Source organism: Ambystoma mexicanum, chromosome 3p, assembly GCF_040938575.1.
Source record: "Ambystoma mexicanum isolate Mex_15411 chromosome 3p, UKY_AmexF1_1, whole genome shotgun sequence".
NCBI lineage: Eukaryota > Metazoa > Chordata > Amphibia > Caudata > Ambystomatidae > Ambystoma > Ambystoma mexicanum.
Genome location: NC_090925.1, coordinates 195,197,971 through 195,217,209, shown reverse-complemented (window position 1 = coordinate 195,217,209; position 19,239 = coordinate 195,197,971). Strand labels below are relative to the sequence as shown.

The 19,239-nt window shown below is 46.8% G+C and overlaps 1 protein-coding gene across 1 annotated transcript in view; it reads left to right on the top strand.

Moving 5' to 3' along the window:
* LOC138580238 (solute carrier family 25 member 36-A-like) overlaps window positions 1–19,239 on the top strand; it is a 132,989-nt gene that overhangs the window by 41,400 nt on the left and 72,350 nt on the right. Inside the window, exons 3-4 of the mRNA XM_069650616.1 lie at window positions 18,048–18,125; window positions 19,059–19,159. Coding sequence (XP_069506717.1) covers window positions 18,048–18,125; window positions 19,059–19,159 — 179 coding nt within the window. The remainder of the gene's footprint in view (window positions 1–18,047; window positions 18,126–19,058; window positions 19,160–19,239) is intronic.

Genomic DNA, 19,239 nt, shown 5'->3' with positions numbered 1-19,239 from the left:
AGCAGGGCTGCTGCCACGCTCTGTAGTTTTTGCAGTGCCGGGCTCTGGGCAGCACGGCTGGAGCCTTCCCTCGACCACACTGACTGCGCGCGTGGTTCAGGCGTCAGAGGTGTCCTCCCTCCCTGCCTGGTGAGTGGTGACCCCCCGATGACCTTTTTCTCTGTAAGGATCCGGCATCAGTCTCCATACAGAGTTCCCCGAATGTACACTCCGCGTACAGGCCCAGCCCCTTCAGGGCAGTGGGGCAGGCCCTGATCCCCGCCTACGCTGGCTATCTAGAGGAAAGTTCATGGGGGCGGGCCCATCAACGCGCCTTAAGCTGCGGGCCTGACGTGGGGCGCCTCGGGGGCTGGCCTGGTGCTGACAGCTGCCAAGCGGCCTCATGTCACGTGACCCCCTGCAACAACACGCACCACGTGCTCAAGAGCATGACGGGAGGCGCGAAATCTCAAGACCCCAGAACGCACAGCTAAGGCGACTCGTGATAATAGTGTACTCGATTGCCCACCGCTGTGTCGAGATTCTTGCCTAACCCATTTCAAAATGATGTTTGGTTACCCCATCCCTACAGCTGGAAAGACCAGTCTCATGGGTGTAATTTTAGGGGGGGTGGACAGGGGTGTTTGCCCCCCCCCCAAGCTTTAATGTCTCACCATTTTGTCCCCATTCATTTGGCCGGGGCACCTTTTCTACAGTTGTCATGTCCCCCCCAACATTTTCAGTAAAGTTGCTCCACCATAGCTCTCAACCTTTTTTGTCAGCAAGGTGGGTGAAAACACCCGATTTTCTTTTTTGGCGGGTGAGAGGCCCATAGAAGTGAATGGGCGTATGAGGGACTTGGCGGGTGATTCCACTGCTTTCAAGGCGGGTGACACCCGCCAAAAGCGGGTGAGTTGAGAGCTATGTGCTCCACTGACCAGTCTGCTTTGTTATGTAAGACTGCCAACATGGGGGTAGCTGCTTTGGGGTGGGGGAGGACTTGAAAAGTCACTGGAGCAGTCCCCCAGGTTTCACGGCACCCACCTAGTTCCACAGGAGCTTAGGTGGTGATTGACGTGCACACATGGGGCGTAGATTTTATGGCGCGATTGTGGGTGGAGATTCTGAGTTTTTCACAACAATCATGGCTCACATCCTTTTGTGTCACCATTGCTGTTGAAAACATACAATTCTTTTTCGGGCGCTTGAGCATCAATTTAAGTGAATGGGTGTATAAGAGGCTTGGCAGGTGAGACTATGGCCCTCATTCCGAGGATGGGGCTAGTCATGGCGCTATTAGCACCATGACTAGCACCAATACCGGTACCGCCATCGACTTGGTGGTATGGGGACTTACCGGTCTATTCCGACCATTGCGGGACCAGTAAATCCCCATTTGAAAAGCTATTCACCATTCCCATTTGAACCCCCATACGGCTCAATGGGAAGGCGTCAATTAACGGTACCGCAAATTGCGGTACCGTTATTGACCCCGGTATCCCTTTGCGGGACCCGCCCATAACGCCTGGTAAAACCAGATGTTAAGGGAGGGACCCGCAAAGGAACCTCGGAATAGGGCGCAAACGGGTAACCGGCACCGGTGTCATTACCGGTGCCCGGTATCCCTTTGCCCCCAGGTCGTAATGACCCCCTATATATGCCAACCCTCCCGATTTAGGTGGGAGACTCCTGATTTTTTTAAAATCAAGATTATTGCTATTTTTTTTTATCTTCTTCCTACTAGAATAATTTTCACCCCAATGGGAACATTTAAATCTCCTGCATTTTGTTACAAAATTTCCCTCCAGGGTGCGGAAAAATGTTGACATACATGTGAGTCTGCTAATTGCAAGGTGGGTGACACTGGCCAAAAGCATGTGAGTCAAGGGTTATCCAACAAGCCATGTGGTGTACTCATCTAAAAAGGGAGGGCATGGCTATTTGGAATCGCTGTCATAATCCCTTCTTTTCGTGCCTTCAACCCTACCAAATGATGTCACCCTGAGTGACACTAGAAAGACTCCAGCCTGCACTATATAAAGCAGGAGGCTGCAACCTTTGGCTCTCCAGATGTTTTGAACTACAATTTCCATCTGCCCTATCCAGCATAGTCACTGGTGACGGATCATTGGAGTTCTAGTGCAGACAACTGGAGAACCAAATGGTTATTATTATATACATTGTAACACTAATATGTTAAACTATGCATAAGTGACTCTCTATGTGCAGTTCACACCCAAAGGAATCACTTCTCACATACTTTGCTATTGTCGAAAAGCTGGGATTTCAGCTCAGGATTACTGGTTCTACAGTTTGTAATTCATGCAATAGACTGTCTCCTCCCATCTTTAGATTTACATCACCATTCAAAGCTTCCCGTATAGTTGTCTTTCAAAAGTGACACTAGTACCATTTGTTCAATAAAGCTGACTTGCAAAGCAACAAACCACATGGTAAATCAACCTAACAGTATAGCAGATATTTTTACAGAAACATGTGTGGGTGGTATGATTCACTCTGAAAGGGCAGACGAAAACAGCAGAGAGGGTTTATCTGCAAAATGAATACAAGGCAACTCAGCAAAATGCGAGCATTGAAATGAATCTATGCTGTCCTCTACATCAAAATGTCAAATGCAAAGAAGGCAAACAACTGAGTATATATTAAAATCATCAAACTACTCTGATTTGCCATGAGTAACTATTTGGGAAGTTGGCAAACTTGCTGAAAAACTGTCCTTATTATGTGTTATTCATACAGCACTTACGACAAAGCGCTTTAAAGAGGACATATGTAGATACAATATCACCCAACTGAAGTTGGTACTCATTTATCAACCTCAGAACGATGAAAGGCTGAGTTGGCATTGCTGGGATTCAAACCTGTGACCTTCATGTCACACACAGATTACAACAGTAAGCACTCAACCCGCTGAGCTATCTTACTGGTTATATAGCACTTGGTGACTCATTAGTGTGACGTTTACAGAGGCATGCAGCACCATGTACCTTATCATTCAGGAACATTATGGCAGGCTAGCTCAGTGGATTGAGGGCCTGCTGCAGAGATGTGTGTGTGAGTGAGAGAGAGAGATTTAAGTTACAGATTCAAATCTGGGTAGGAAAGACATGATGTTTGATCCTTCGGAGGTCAATAAAACAATTATCATGTCAAGTAACTATAACAGCTGTTGATGACATGCAGAGATAATACAAACTTGGTTCTGGATTATAATATGCACACATGATGTTGCTACACTAATGCAAAATAATTACCACAAACATCCACCTGCTATCAGGGGTCTTCAACCTTTGGCTTTCCAGATGTTTTAAACTACAACTCCTATCAGCCCTACCCAGCATAGGCAATGGTGAGGGATGATGGCAGCTTTAGTACACAACTTCTGGAAAGCCGCTGGTTGCAGACCTACCCTCCATGCTCATGGGGGATCAAAGAAGGGGTGATCATAGTCTACTGGGTAGCAAGTTATTGGCAGGGGCATATTTTATGTAGACACCTTAAGGGTGTAAATATGATAAGATCTCCCAACAGGCAGCTTGGGGAAGCGGTATAGGCTGGATTGGTTAGCTGCATAGTAGTGTATGCAAGCAACATTTGAGGAAGCATCACGAAGGCTAATAATGCTGACAAACAACTGCCCACAATTGTCATCTAGCTTCACTAATTTACATGAGATTCAGAAAGAAATCTGGAAACCAAGCTACTGTATTGTTTGATGGGCGATATGACATTTTCTTCCGGTCCTGTGTTTTTAGCTCATACCATTTTTCTCCCTTAATTTTCACCATTTAACCTTTAAATCACTCATTCCTACTCCCTACGTGAATGAAAACTCCATTATGCATCTCTCGATTTGCTTAAGTCATGGTCAGGCTTGGCCATTGGGGGTACATGCTTTTCATTGCAGTGAACCTTCCATGGTGGTCCAATCTACACTTTGATTAAGCAGTTTAGTTCATACCCGTGAGCCTGTGCGAGATATGCATGCTACCCAGAGCCCACAGGGGGGGCTAACGTTTAAGTTTTTGGGACCGCTTCCTAAACGTTCAGTGGTGTCCCTAGTCGCTTGAATGAAACTACTAGCCACTGTGTGCACCCTGTGCAAAGGATTAATGGACAACCAGCTCATGTTAAGTGGAAGGTGCCGCCATGTCAGGGCTACAGGCTGACTGGCCTTAAGAATAGCTGAAAGAGGGTCTTTGCAGTATCCAGACTGTGGGATGTTTTTACCCATACATCCGAGCCCTACCTCAAAAACTGTGCAGTACTGACATGGAAAACATCATGATGGCCAGAGATTCCCAGAAAATGCCCAGGGAAGTGCATGAAGAATAGGCTGCCACCCATTTTGCCGATGTTATGGGCACAGAAGGGCACTGCCTAAAACCACCATTGGACTACCCACACAGTAGTCTGAAACCATTGGGAATGGCAATGCTGATTGCCAAAAGCAACCTAGAATTGTGGGGAATTCATTTTCTTAAATCCCAAAAATGGGTGCATTACCAGTACTCACCACTATCAGAAAGCCGGCGTTTTAAAACAACACCAGACTTTTTTCTTTTTCGCGTAAAACTGAATAAATGAACCCAAAGCATGCCAAAGAAAGACTTACTGAGAGGTGGATCCAATGTAAAGTTATATTCTGAAGTGACTTGAAGGTTTATAACAAGACTGGCTGAGCTGTGGATTTCAGCAGTTTAAGTAAATTTGGACTGAAAGACACTAAAAACCTAAATGTTTAAAAGAAATGAGTGACCTACTTTTGAGTGTCACATAGGTTGCAATTGTTTAAATGTCATAGTTTTAAACTTAGAATCAGCATTCTAGCTGCATATGTAAAATGGTTAGTTTTATTTGAATGCAGAAAACTGGGTAACTAAAAGTGACATTAGCTGGGGCCTGGCTTAAGGAACTGAATTCTGCCCACCAGCTACCCCCGACAGGAGTTGAGACTTGCGCAACAGCTGTGTTACGAGGCCTACCTGCCTTTTGCTGTTCCCACCAAAAGAGATATGACACTTCTCTGATTGGATTATCAAGGGACTGCTAGAGACTAAACATAGGACCCAGGCAGAGGGTTTATTGAAGTGGCCATAAATGGCTTCCTCTTGAACAATGGGCCTTCCAGGGCCCAGGCAGATGGTTTATTATGGGGGCCGTAAAAGTGGCTTCTTCCTGGAAGAAAAGGGGAGGAGCACTGCCTGTGAGAGCAAGCTGGCTTGGCAGAACTGGAAAAACCAGAAATTCAACCTTGTGCTGGGGGGAAACCACACCCCTTTGGAGCCAGAATATGGTTTTAGAAAAAGATGAATAACTCATAGTACGGACTTGTCATAATTATTTAAATGATACCATAACTCTTGTGATTTTTCTGCCCACATTTTAAGAGGTTTTTAGAACCGATGGCATGATCTGGGGGCAAACTAGCAGTTAAGAGGGTATTACTTAAAATGTCTGCATGTGAAAAGTCTGATACTTCATCAATTAATGCCTGCATGCCTTGCACACATCTGGGTAAATTTGAGTAAGAATCTGATATTGGTAACCTGACCAAAAAGTGAAATATGTTGCCATTTCTGAATGCAAGCTCCCAGGAAGAGCAGATTTGGACAGGGTATACCTCCTGTGATATGTGATGGGTGCATGTAATTTTAAACAAATGTGTACCTGTGCAAATATGTCTTTTGGGTCAAAATATAGATTGTGTGTAATTTGACAGGGGTGGGTTCTCTGTACCATAAACAGACATCATCATGATGACACTTCATTTCATTCCCTCAATCAAGGGGAAGAGGATGAAGTGGCCAATGACAAGTGGAGAGGGGTAGGGCCTAGGAAGCTGGCCTTTCCACCCATTTTCAAAACACATAAAAGCAGACAGTCAGGACAGATAGGGACATTCAATTCCATTTGCTGCGGAGCATGCTGCCGGACCATACCACATCCAAAGATCCAGACTTCAAATCCATCAATCTCCAGAGAAAGCTGTGCAGAAAGATCCAGAAGCAGTGCTGTACCCAGAGAGAGCGGAGCTGACCCAGACCACTGTTAGCAGAACCAGAGAGCTGACCCAGATCACTGTGAAGTGCCGAGACCAGACCAGAGTCCAGTCTAAAACCTGACCAGATCCGTGGCGAGGCCCATTCTATTTCTAAATATATTGTGAGTACCTAGCAGAACTGTGCAGAACCAATCTCTTAATTAAAATAATATAATTCAATCTAAAGAGAACTGCCTCCTAACTGTCACCTGTCATTTTGTAAAGCTGTCACCTGTCATTTCTAGTTGCTAGCTGTCACTTGTCACTTTGAACTTTAAAATTTCAAATCTGAAAAACGACCTTTACCATATCGCTCATATCTCCGTGACCGTTTGTCTTAGAGACTTGCAGTAACTTTCATCTGAAAGCTGGGAATCTTGGCTTTTCAACGAACCTAGAACCGCATTCCTATTCCATACACTTTTGCCGCAATCGCGAAAAATGCACTCGGGAATTTTGCAGCGATTTGCAAATTTCTCCATGTGTGAAAACAGCAGTTTCCTTGCTAAAAATTCGTTTGCCTCTTAAGAACCATCCCTGAATCATTGCTAGAGTGAGCCTGGACTAATATTAACTAGAATCCACTCACCCTGAACCTCTAGGGGGGAATTAAAAGCATTTTAGCATATTTTTCACTTCATTGCTAGCACATATAAAAGCATTTTGGGCCTGTGTTTCAAACTTCTGTAGTCTAAGCTTGCTGGGGTGAACTGAATTACATTTGATTGCGTTTCTGAGAACTGTGTGCTTTCCTTCCATTTCATTGCATTGCATAAAGGGGGGAGGGGATTGCCAGAGAAAAGTGATTACATTGTTTTGTTGAAATCATATTGAGTATTTTCTGTATTGCATTTTCATTCAACATTACATCCATCTGAACTTATATAAAGCATTCTCTACCACCTTATTCTTCTGTTCCTATTCACAAGTGTGCTAGTGCCAGACTATCCATTATTGATAACTGCTCAGATTCAGTGTGATATTCAATTATTAATTTATTATAAAGCGTGATATATATATATATATATATATATATTGTTTAAATTATCAAATAAACCTTTAAACTTGCAAAACAGAACTACTTCTTGGCTCAGTGGGGTCAGGGGGATTCCAAGAGAGGGGTGTTATATAGGGGTAGTCATCCAGAACGCATGAACTGGACATAAAGATATATCAATAAGGGTTTCCATTCAGTATCCCAGACTAGGCATTGACTTAGCTGTAGTGTTGAATTGAATCCTCTTACAAGACCCCCTTCTAATAAAGAAGAGTCATCTGTTTAGGATACCCTGCAAGAGAGCCACTTTCAGATCCCATTTGCAGATCCAGTAGCAGACTAGCCCGGGAGATAAACATGCAGAGAATTGCCTACGTCCTTCACCTAGCCTCTCATTGGTCCCTGGACAACTATGACGCCCAAATCCATGCATAGGCTAAAAGCTAGCTAACCTCCTTCCATCTCTCTCGGAGGGACGGGGGAGGGGCGCTCCATAGTGGCTCACACCAAGCAGTGTCTCCAGATGTATTTAAGGGGACCCCTCTCTGCAACTGGCATAAACGGGTCCCACATTCTCTATAATGTGGAACCCAGTGTCAGTCTATGTAGGAGCATCTTACCTACTCCAATTTCTTGGCCAGTCAAGAGTCAAGTATCACTGTTTCTCGATCTCGCTTTTTCTCTGTCTCTCATTGAGTTTCTCTGTCGCTAGCTTTCTCTGCCCCTTTCTCTCCTCGCCCACTTTTTCTTTCTCTCATTCTCTCCCTCTCTCTTTCCCTCTAGGCATTTATCATGTACCACATTCATTTATGCGTATCAGTAACCCTCTTATGCAGTGTCCTGAGGGGATCGCTAGGTTTCCGAGGGTCTCGCATGGTTCCTCTGGGACTGTCTGTCTCCGGGGGCTTGCATTGTTCTTTGGGGCAAACATAGAACTCATGTGACCCGTGATTCCTCCGGACCTCGCATATTTCTTCACGAGCAAGGACGGATCCTGCCTGGCTGCCCTAGGTCTTGCTATGGTACTTCAGTGCTCCTCTTGATCCCTCGGGGCTTCCGTAGTTGCTCAGTGGTGCCTCAGTGCCTTACCCACCCATTGGGGCCTTCTGTTTCCCAGTCACGTCATTCACTCCCCTGGCAGAAGCTAACATTCTTAAAGTGTTTGAAATTCCGAGTTTCATTTATTTTTTAACCAATTCCCCGAATTCGTACACTCATGACTGCCCCAACCAGTAGTGCCGCATTCCACTGAAGGCAGAAGGGAGGCCGGGCCTCTGTGACTGTCGCGAGGCCCCGTCCACGCTCATGAGACACCACTTGCTGGAGTATCAGCGCTGTGTACGTTAATACATTGAAGAAAGAAAGGAGCAGGCTCAGTACATTAGCACTTTTGACACGAGATATACATCTAAACATAGTTTGTTAGACATGATTGAGAAGGCGCACAGTATCTTCCGCTGCTTACCGTGTTTCTTGAAGTCCTCGCCCGTCTACAGATACGAACAAGACTTTTTTTACTCCCTTTATTGTAGGAACGTTTTTATCCTTCGCAGTCGGTTAGAAACTAGGGTTCTCAGATATTTCTGTACTTGGGACAGTGTGAGAGGAAATTATGCTCATTTTCTATTTCTGAAGCCATGAAATGTACATACACCCCTCTCCCTCCCCTCCTTATACCTCCTGTCAGGATGGCTTAATCAAGGTACAGTCCAGAGCGATGGAATGGGTTGGGCGGTACCTTCATTTATTTCTAGGGGTAGTACAGGGCTTACAGGACCACCCTACGAAGATGGGAGCCTGGAAACTTAAACGGGAGGCTATTTGTAGCATCCTGGGCAGCGCCACATTAGAACGCTCCCCCTGAGAGCCCGGGCAGAGTTCTAGCCCGCACTGTACAGCGGGAAAGGGGTCTACAGTGCGAGAACGCCCAAAGGGAAAACTATTGCGAGCATACAGGCCCTGGATGGAGTGGTCCACACGGATACCGCTTCCATTTGCGCGTCTTTTGCCTTATTCGATCCAGGACGTGAAATCTTTGACAGATATGAAGACATATTTTTCCGATATTACTCTCCCTATCCCCTCTTCAGAATCTGCAGCAATCTTGAATGCCTCTACTTCCCCATGTTCACTCTCGAGGAGATGCTAACCACGATTTCAGATCTCCCATCTGCAAAGTCCCCTGGGTCGGATGGCTTTGTGGCGGAGTTCTATAAAGACTACAGGCATACCCTGGCACCGTTGCTACTGCAGGTATGGAACGAGGCATACCCCACCCTCTCCCCCCACTTTATGAGAGGCTACTATCACGGTCTTATTAAATCCTCATAAGGCTCCTGATAAACTGGTCTCTTTTACTGCCCCTTATCTCTGAGTAATATCAATGCAAAAATGGGGGCACAGTATGGCGATGAAAGTTCCCGTCAATACGGTTCACGCCATTGATGGCTGATGGCTGGCTTCATTCCCTCCGGGTCCACAGCCCTCAACCAGAGGTGCCTATTTTGTATCCTTTCTCAAATTATTCCTCAAGCAAACACAGTGGCGGCAATCCTCAACGCTCAAAAGGCTTTTGATTCAGTTTCCTGGGAGTTTTTGTTTTTAGTGATGGATGCATTTCATTTGGGCTCTTCTTTTATTAACTTTGTCAAATTACTTTATGCTTCTCTGCTCGCCAGGGCACGGGCACATGGCAGGCTCTCTGCCACCATTCCATTCAGAAGAGGCACTAGATAGGGTCGCCCTCTAGCCCCTCCCCGTTTCGGCCTATGCCTCAAACCCCTAGCAGAAATGATCCGGGTACGGCATGGACATCGTAGTCTCCGTATGTCGGGGCCTCCAGATATCATATCCTTTTAAACCAATGGCACACTATTGTTCCTCCACAATCCAAACTTGAACTTCCATCCACTGCTCGAGGAGATGCATTCCTTCTCCGACTATTCTGGGTACTGTATAAACCGCTCTATATCAGAGAAGTTTGCCCACTTACTAACATCTCAAACCCTCAAGGGGATGTGTTAGGCTTTATATGGACCCCAATGATTGTTACTCACCTTGGGGTTCAGGTCTCGAGATCTGCTGCCACCTTGTTTGCTGATAACCTGGTGCCATACCTATCTGCTCTGAGTGACAAACTGGATTTCTGGGTCGAAGCTTCCTATATCACTATATGGAAGCCTATCCCTCCTGATAATGATTATCCGCCCGAAACTCCTTTTATTATTTTTCTATACCAATATGGCTTGGTGAAGTGCTTTTTAAACAGATCCGTTCATTGGCTTCTGGGTACGTTTGGGGAATGGGCGATGCTAGACTTGCACGGGCTGACATGGTGAAACCATGCGACTTTGTACTGTACTACTTGGTGGCCCAGGCACAATTTGCTGCATATTGGTATGTGTCCCCCCTTCACTTATCTCCATGTGGAAATTGAGGCATTCGGAGCAAAAGCACTGAACCTGCGCTCAGTAATCTTGGGGACACAGTATGATGACAATGATTGGGACTTGGGTCAGGTTATTTCATTGTTTGGGAGTAGAGGCCCCTTACTGTAGAAATGCACGCTATGGGGCTTCCCCAATATCCTACCTTCACAAGATAGGGCTGTGCAACTTAGATGGGATACGGAACAAGTGCTTACGATGGGAGATATGTTTCAATTTGGGAAATTTGGCTCTAAACCATAGCTCATTGCCAAAATAGGGAATACTCTGATTGTACTGTTACAGTATGCACGCATGAGAGCAGCCTTTTGACGGAAATGGCCATCGTTCCCTGTGGAATCAGAAACACACACAATACTAGAATCACCCAAGATTCGATGAGGCGCAGGTTGGTGTCCGAATTATACCAGAATGCCCAACAGGCTACTGGGAACATTACACATATACAAACCCTGTGGGAGAGGGATATTGGCTACACAGTACCGGATGATGTATGGGCACGATATTCTCTTACCAAAGAGATATCTATAAATGCCCAGTTCAGATTGATACAATTTAAGGTCCTCAATCGATTGCACTGTACCCCGGTCATTATAGCTACATTTTCCCCAGGCAACTCTGATGCCTGTCCCACATGTCATCATTTTACAGCAGATTTTCTACCTATGTTGTGGTAATGCCCACTGGTATTTAAACCTTGGGCTGAGGAGGCAGAGATACTGTCCCAGATGACTTCTACCCCCTGTGATGAATCCTATGGAGTCATCACTGATTCCCTGACAAAGATCTCTTCCCATGTGGCCAGGGGACGGCAGCCGCTACCTGAACCTAATCCTGGGGGTGGTATGATGAGGGAGGATCAAATGGGAGGAGATGGCTATCAGGGGAAGGTGGTGACCCCACCAGGAGAGATGTATTCTGACTTTCTCATCATTTCTAAATCCTTGATGGTTTGTTATCACTATAGAAATCCTTTCCGTAGTAAACCCCTCCTCGAAAATCACTGTAGGCAAAACATTCAAACCTCATACACTCATAACACACCTTTACCATCTCCTATCTCTAAAGGTTTTCTGAAAAGAAATTGCGAACAATATCACATTGGAAATTATAGAAATACTATGGACTCCAATTCCCAGAAAATCTTAGGCACTGAGATGAGGAAGAGGTAGGGAGTTCATGTGGATCAGAAGTAACACAAAGTCAAGCATGCAGACTAGTTGTGGTGCGGAGGCCCGTGCGAGCGGGACATTTAAATATGGTATCTGCATTCAGATCACCAGAACCGCAGAAGAAGGAAGCGGAGCCGGAGACGAGAGAAGCAAAGCCGAGGCAGACAGCAGTACGGGGAAGGACCGTGTTGGGGGAGGCAGGCGCTTCTACTCTGCTGCTTGCAAGCTTAACTTACCAGTGTGGCGTGAGGCCAGAAGAGACACCTCAGGCACAGAGAGAGAGAGCCATGGAGGAACCGGCAGCAGTGGCAGAGCTGTCAGGAACATGGCTGTGCAGGGAAGCGGCAGCCATGCTGCCGGGGGAAGTCGAAACTGTTCAGAGAGCTAGAAAAGTGTCTTCAGTGCGAGAAAGTCCATTCTGAAGGCAGAGCTTCACCACTGCAACGTGCCACGGGTCGGGGACGCTTCAGTAGAGCGCTAAGGACACCTAGAGCCATTGGGGACATCTGGGCATACCGACAGGCATGTGAACAGTTAAAGACAATTGAATACCGACCAAGTGAAATACAAAGACAGAACTTAAACAAATCTCCATACATGAGATGTCAGAATGGGGAAAGCTGGGGCAAGCATACCCTAAACATGTATGCTAATGAGAGTATAAAAAGGCACATTTTAGGCAAGTCTCCATACATGAGATGTCGGTGTGGGGAAATTTGGGCCAAGTAATACCTAAAGACAACCAAGTGGAGCGCAGTGAAGTAATTCAACTGTGCTGAAGTAAAGGGTAGTGAACTCAAGAAGAAGTCCTGGTGAAAGGAACATACCAGGCAGTGAAAATTGGGAGGCAGAATACCGGGCAGGACTGTATACCAGGGGGATATAGAAGACTCAGAAAGGGATTCCTGGCAGGGGGTACACCAGGAGGTGCAGTAAAGGTTATATAAAGAAAGACCTTTACTTTTACAACGTATATGGTAAAGAAGTATACCAGAAACATTTGTGTTATCCTAATGATGTGGATACTGGAGACAGTAAGCCAGTGAAGAGCAGGATTTACTGAATGTCCGATAAGGTCGGGGACCCCATCAAGGAGGAAGTTTCCAAGATGTTGTCCCTAGGAGTGATCGAGCCATCCCACACCCCCTAGGCAAGCCAAGTAGTACTAGTCCCTACAAAGACCAGTAATGGGAAGACTCAAGTCTGATTTTGTGTGGACTACAGGGATCTCAATTCTGTCACAAAGACAGATGATACCCCATTCCTTGTGCAGAAGAGCTCATTGACAAGCTTGGTGCAGCCAAGTACATAGGTACCTTTGACATCACGGCAGGGTACTCGCAGGTCGGCTTGATAGACAGAGCAAAAGAGAGGTCAGCCTTCTTAACCCCAGAAGGAAATGATCAGTCCACTGTGATGCCCTTTGGATTGAAGAATGTCACTTCTACTTTTTACAAGATGGTTAACCAGGTCCAGTCTGGACTGGAAAACGTCAGTGTCGCCTATTTACATGACATTTCTGTGTTCAGCCACACCTGGTAAGATCACTTATCGCACCTGAAGCAAGTGCGTCAGGTGCTGCAGAACACAGGTCTGACTATCAAGGCCACAAAGTGCCAGATAGCATAGGGCAAAGTGACTTACCTAGGCCACCTGGTCGGTGAGGGTAAGAAACAACCTCTCAAAGCGAAGGTTCATGCTGTGAAGTATTGGGACACAGGTGAGATCCCTGCTAGCTCTCACCGGGTACTACTGGTTGTTCATCAAAGGGTATGGGACCATTGCATTCCCCGGAATGATGTAACTGCGAAGAAAATGCCAAAAAAGGTAATTTTGACCCCCGCCTGTCAAACCTCCTTTCAGGATTTGAAGGATGGATTGTGCAGGGCCCCAGTTCTGAAAGTGTCATACTATGGCCAGGAGTCCATTATCTAGACATACGCCTGTAATTTTGGGATTGGAGCAGTGTTAGCACAGCTGAACTCTCAAGGGGTAGAGAAACCTGTCGCCTACAATAGCAGGCAATTGAGAAAAAGGTAAAGGAACTGGTCCGTTGTTGAAAAAGAGGCTTACGTGGTCTTGTGGGCTGTAAAGCTGACACCCTACATCTTTGGGTCACACTTTACAATCCAAACAGACCACTGGCCTCTTCAATTGTTAATGGCCATGCCAGGGAGAACCCTAAACGTTTGTGTTGGGTCATTGTCATGATCTCTGCTTCCAAAAGGTCAGGGTTTTCCCAACTCCCTTGGAAGCAGATCCATAACCCAGGTTCCGAGTGCCAACCAGTCCCAATTGGGACCTTTTGGACCCAGTCCTGGCGCCAGTGGCACAAGGCTCATAAATATGCCCAGTCCCAGCGCTGGAAGCGCCGGGCTCATAATGCTTGGGTGGACTTACCTTCAGCAGACCATGCTGCTTACTTGCCTGCCAGTTGAGCCTCTAATCCTCTTCTGTTTGGAACTACTTTTCCTGTTGGGTGGGGCTGGAGCCACTCCCTAGATTCAGAACACTGGAACTCTTCTGGAAGGCAGGAACTCTTTTCTTACCAGGAACTCTTTTCTTACTTAGGCGTGGCTGTGGAAGGAGACACCTAAGCACTACAGGAGGCTATTTAAACCACACCCGGTGGATGAATCTTGCTTTGCGTTATTCTGCAACCTCTGCAGCAGAACGCTCATCGTGTCTTCTGCATCCGGTCCTGGGCCTAAGGAAAAAGGCTTACCATCCTGAATCCAGTCTTCAGCAACACCTATAAAGACAAGAAAGAACAGGTTAGCATTCCGGCATCTGAAAGGCAAAGGCTTACCATCCTGAATCCAGTCTTCAGCAACACCTATAAAGACAAGAAAGAACAGGTTAGCATTCCGGCATCTGAAAGGCAAAATCTTACCAACTCTTCGCACGCTCCGGAGGCCTTCGGCGCTGCATCCCGCATCTGAAAGACAAAACAAGGTGCGTTTAAAGACATTGGGGAACTTTAATACTCACGTGCCATTACTCCTTTCCACATCTAATCCAGTGGGTATTCCGGCACCCTGCAGCCGCTCCGAACTCGTACCTGCAAAATAAAAAGACAGTTAGAGCGCATCGTGAAGCAGGCAACAAGCGCTTACTTACGTACTTCCAGGCGCTTCTATTCATCACACGGGCTCCATCTTCAACTCACTTCAGCCTGTCATCCGCCATCGCCGGAACCCTGCAAAACAAGAGACATCATTAGTAAAGACTTTAAAGACATTTGAATGACTCGAAACTTACCGTTCGTGCAGTAAACGACGGACAGCAGTCCTCTGAAGTCAAGAGGCCTGCGCTACCTATCCAGTGAAGAAACTGGTTACAGCACCCTGCCCCGAGGCAGATGGAGAGCTCGGCATTCACTTACCTAAGACATCTTACTCTACACGTCAGGCATACAGTGCACAGAGGTCCAGCCCAAAGAGCCAACCGGGTGCTACACATCACCTTTGAAGATACGGTAGTCGCCCAGTCAAGACCGGCGCCTCTGCGAGAATCAGGTGAGCGTTACAGACATATCCCTACAGGGATTAGATCTGGACATCCAGCTCAAGCTAGGCTTCCAGAATGGAAATGCAGATAGCCTCAGCCAGTACTTTTGCCCTGATGATGAACCAGACCCTCTGTAGGGTGGTGGTTCACATGTTGAAGCTAGGGGTACCAATTTAGGACTTCGACTATATATACAGAGGGTGCGTCGCCTCGGCTCTTTTGAAATGTTTAATAAAATAGAATGATGGTAGACCAACCTCAGGAAAATGTGTGGGGCTAATCCTCACACATTTGCCTATGCTCACAGAACGACAAATACATAGACCCGTGTACTCTTGGTGGACATAGCTTACAGGCGCTTACAGGCGCTGTCCGCCCTTTCATATTTAGTTGGAATATGACAGCCAGGGTTACACGATGCATCTCCAGAAGGGGGAGGACCACATCTTTCCCCTGCCATGGCCAGCACGATTAACTAAAGGCTCCATGCATCCACCCTGCTCTTCTGTTGGGCCCTCCAGCTGGTGGAAGCGAATCACATTCCAATTAGAGGGTAATTCAAACAGCCCCACATGAGGCATGACTGCAGAGGTTAACAAAGGAGACAGGAAACCCCAACAACCTTTCAAATGCAACTGTGTCAACCTGAAGCCAGCTCCTGCCCTCAGTATCGATGGCAGTTAACTGTCATGCCTGGGTCTGCGTGTTTACAGTAGATCACCCCTCAGGGGGACCCCATTCATAAGGTATGAGAATGTGGTTTGCAGGATACAGGGAGTCTGGGCTCTTCGCAGCTTCACAGGAGACCTGCCGCTTTAATCAGGAACCAAAGAGAGCTCCATTCACCAGAGAGACCCTTTGATCCACAACAGAGAGGAAGATGGATGGGACTTAGTATCACATGTTTTCACCCCTTTACTTTTCCTGTTGCAAAACACTCCGTTTATGACCTCACGCATAGAGGAGATTGGTGGTGGGGGCCCCAGGATCCGTTCATTAAGGTAGGCCTAGCCTACACCAATCACTGTGGCCCATTTGGCTTTAAAAGTGGGCAGTGCCTCTCTTTTGGCAGATCATCTGAAGACTTTGCATGGAGTCGCAAGAAGAACTCATCATTGTACCCTGGCTGAAGTTGCAATCTGCCTTACATCTTCCGCCAGTGAAGGAAGGCCAGGACCTCCAAGAGGTAAGCAAGGTCCCTCCCCTAAACATCTCCCAGGGAACAGAGGGAGATACTGAATCCAGTGGATGCTCCAGCAGCTCCAGAACAGGTACCCAGCAAGCACACAGAGTGCCCTGCCAGGCTCTGCAGCAAGCTTCCTATGTGGGAAGTGCCAGAAGGTCTCTGAACCCAAAACCAAGGACAAGGTAGCTGCTGACAACACACTCCTCAGCTTTGGGCCATCCGCCTTAAAGGATGACACTTGAACGACATGACTCAAGAAAAAAAGATCCGTGCTTGAGCAGAAGAATCAGTAACCGGTAGCAATTATCTACTGACTACTGTTGCACCACCCCTTCCCACGCACACAGATGAACACGCCGTTCCTAATGTGTGTGAGATTTAGTTCCGCGAGGGCTGGCGTTGAGTCAGCCACACCGCAGAGCTCTGGCAGTGTGAGTGACAAGCAGGACAGGTGATTCATTAGAATAATATATGCTCTTATGTAGTCGGGTGGACTGGGAGCCAAAAGAGTCCCAGGAATTCATTTTCAAAGTGGCTCCATATTCAGCAAGCCCAACCCTTTTCCTATGCGAAAATGTCGAAATTAAATAGCTTAGCACAGGACAGAGGCCCAGGGTGCAGAGTCCTACCAGAACATCTCTAAGCTCTCTATGGGCCAGTCCTCTGCTGTATGTAGTGCTCAACTACTCCCAACTTCTAAGAGTCAAAATAATAGTTATTCTTATCACCCCATTTTATGATACTGGGTTTTATCAACCTCTGAAGGATGAGGCTGAAGATGCAGAAAGGCTATGTCAGACCTTGCATAGTACAGGCTGCCCTCATGTCAGACACCCATGATTTACTGGTGAGCTAGCCTCTGGATGTGATGGCACAGTTACGACATGCTTAGTCACATGTCGGGGGCAGGTGGCAGGCCTGGAGCTGAGCCAGGTACTTGGCCTAAGGTGCGGTCTTGTGCCAAAGCCCTCACGTGCCAGCATGTCTATAAGCCATAAGCTGAGTCACGTGTCAGGGGAGCAGGTTTGTGGTTGCGCTTCTGAGAGAATCGGAGCGTGCAACGGCTCCGCCCGCAAATCCAATGTAGAACTAAAAACAATTCATTTATAAGGTTTTTTAAAAATCCCTTTGTCTGCAATTTCAGTCCTTTGGGGGGGATCCTTCAGTGTGTTGATCTTGTGTTGGCTCTTCTCTCCCATGTATGCGCATGATCTGTCTGCTGGGCCTTTTCCCGGCTGGCATCACACTGCATCATCTGCTTTTTGGGGTTTACAGGGCCCTTTTAGTGGCCAAGAAAATCCTTTGAACATTTTGGAAAAGTGATCTCAAACCCACTGTTGATGACTGGTTGCATGATTTATCAGTTCTCTCTAGCAGGGAGAAGGTGTCCTTTAGCAAGGCAAATATTCTGATATTTGGGACACTTTTTATGAATGATGTGCTTGAATCCTCACCCCTTCCTTTTTCCTCTCTCTCTCCTTCTTTTCTCTTCCTTTTTTCCATACAGGGCGACTGATCTACTGTTGCTAATATATTTCTAATACATTTTGATTTAGTTGCCGGTTGTATATGCTTCATTGTTGTTTGCATCTGTTATAAAATCAATAAAAAAGACTTGCACAAAAAATCCCTTTATCGCAGGTGCTTAGAAGCGGCTGACGTGGCCACTGGCCTTTGTTTTTTTGCTCCACAGGAATATCCTGCAGAAGGAAGGGCACCGCTCACTTTTCCGGGGTCTGGGACCGACCGTGATAGGAGTGGCGCCTACCAGGTCAGTAAGGATCTCCCAAATATGCCTTCCTGTGCATGGTGGGTGGGGGATAACACCTGTTGTACATTTATGGTTCCTTTATCTGCTAATGTACTATTGACCATAGCTTTATCAACCTTGACGATTGGTACAGAGTGGGTGACTGAGGAGTTTTCCGACCAAAGATTAAGTCATTGCGTCACTGCTAGTACATGCATTCTGTTTACAGCCTAACCTATAAAAAGGAAGTGGCAGAGCAGTCATCTTGTTTGTAACCAAATCACTCACCGGGAACTTTACATCTGAGCAGCAGGGCAGCCATTTTGTCATATATCTTCTTAGCAAAAAAGTGTCTGCCTGAGTAGTAGGACAGCCATTTTGTTTTGAGATTAATCTAGGAAAGCAAAGTAGCAGCCAACGTGTGCAGGAGGACGGCCATTTTGTTTTGAGGCAATTTGTTGTAAAAAAGCGGGCTCATGAGATGTGATATCATGCACCTCTTGTCCGAGACAGTCTAATCCTTGGCGTGACTACGTTTTGCAGTTGGTGCCTTATATATCAACTATAAATAAATATCTCTCACCGTTAGGGGATACACAGCCCCACAGCCCCACTGGCTGTCGCATGCAGCAGGGGTAACCTCATGACCAGGAGGAAATACCAGCAAAGCTCACCTAATATAATCAGTATGGATAAAATCCTAGGACACGATGCAGAGCTCCCTGCCAATGCTCCCCTTTGGGGGGTGCCACCATCACTGACAGTAGACGCACACTCCGGCGACACATCACGCAATGAAGAGGAACGTTTTAGCACTTCCTTGGTGTGCGGAACACCACTAACTCACTGTAGGCAACTACACCAGCCCTCACCTCTAGGGTTGGTGTGGGGGTTGGCGGAGGGGGCCAGAGAGACACGTGACATTCTAACTTGTATCTTTATTTCCTCTCCTAGGGCCATCTATTTTGGTGCATATTCTTGTGCCAAAGAGATCTGCAACAGCCACCTCGAGCCTGAGACCAAGGCGGTGCACATGCTCTCTGCCTCCTTCGCTGGTGAGTCCATACCGCTGGGGAAACTACTTGGGGGTTGAGGTTGGGGGGTGGGGGGGCATCGCACCCTCTGCTGAGATGTG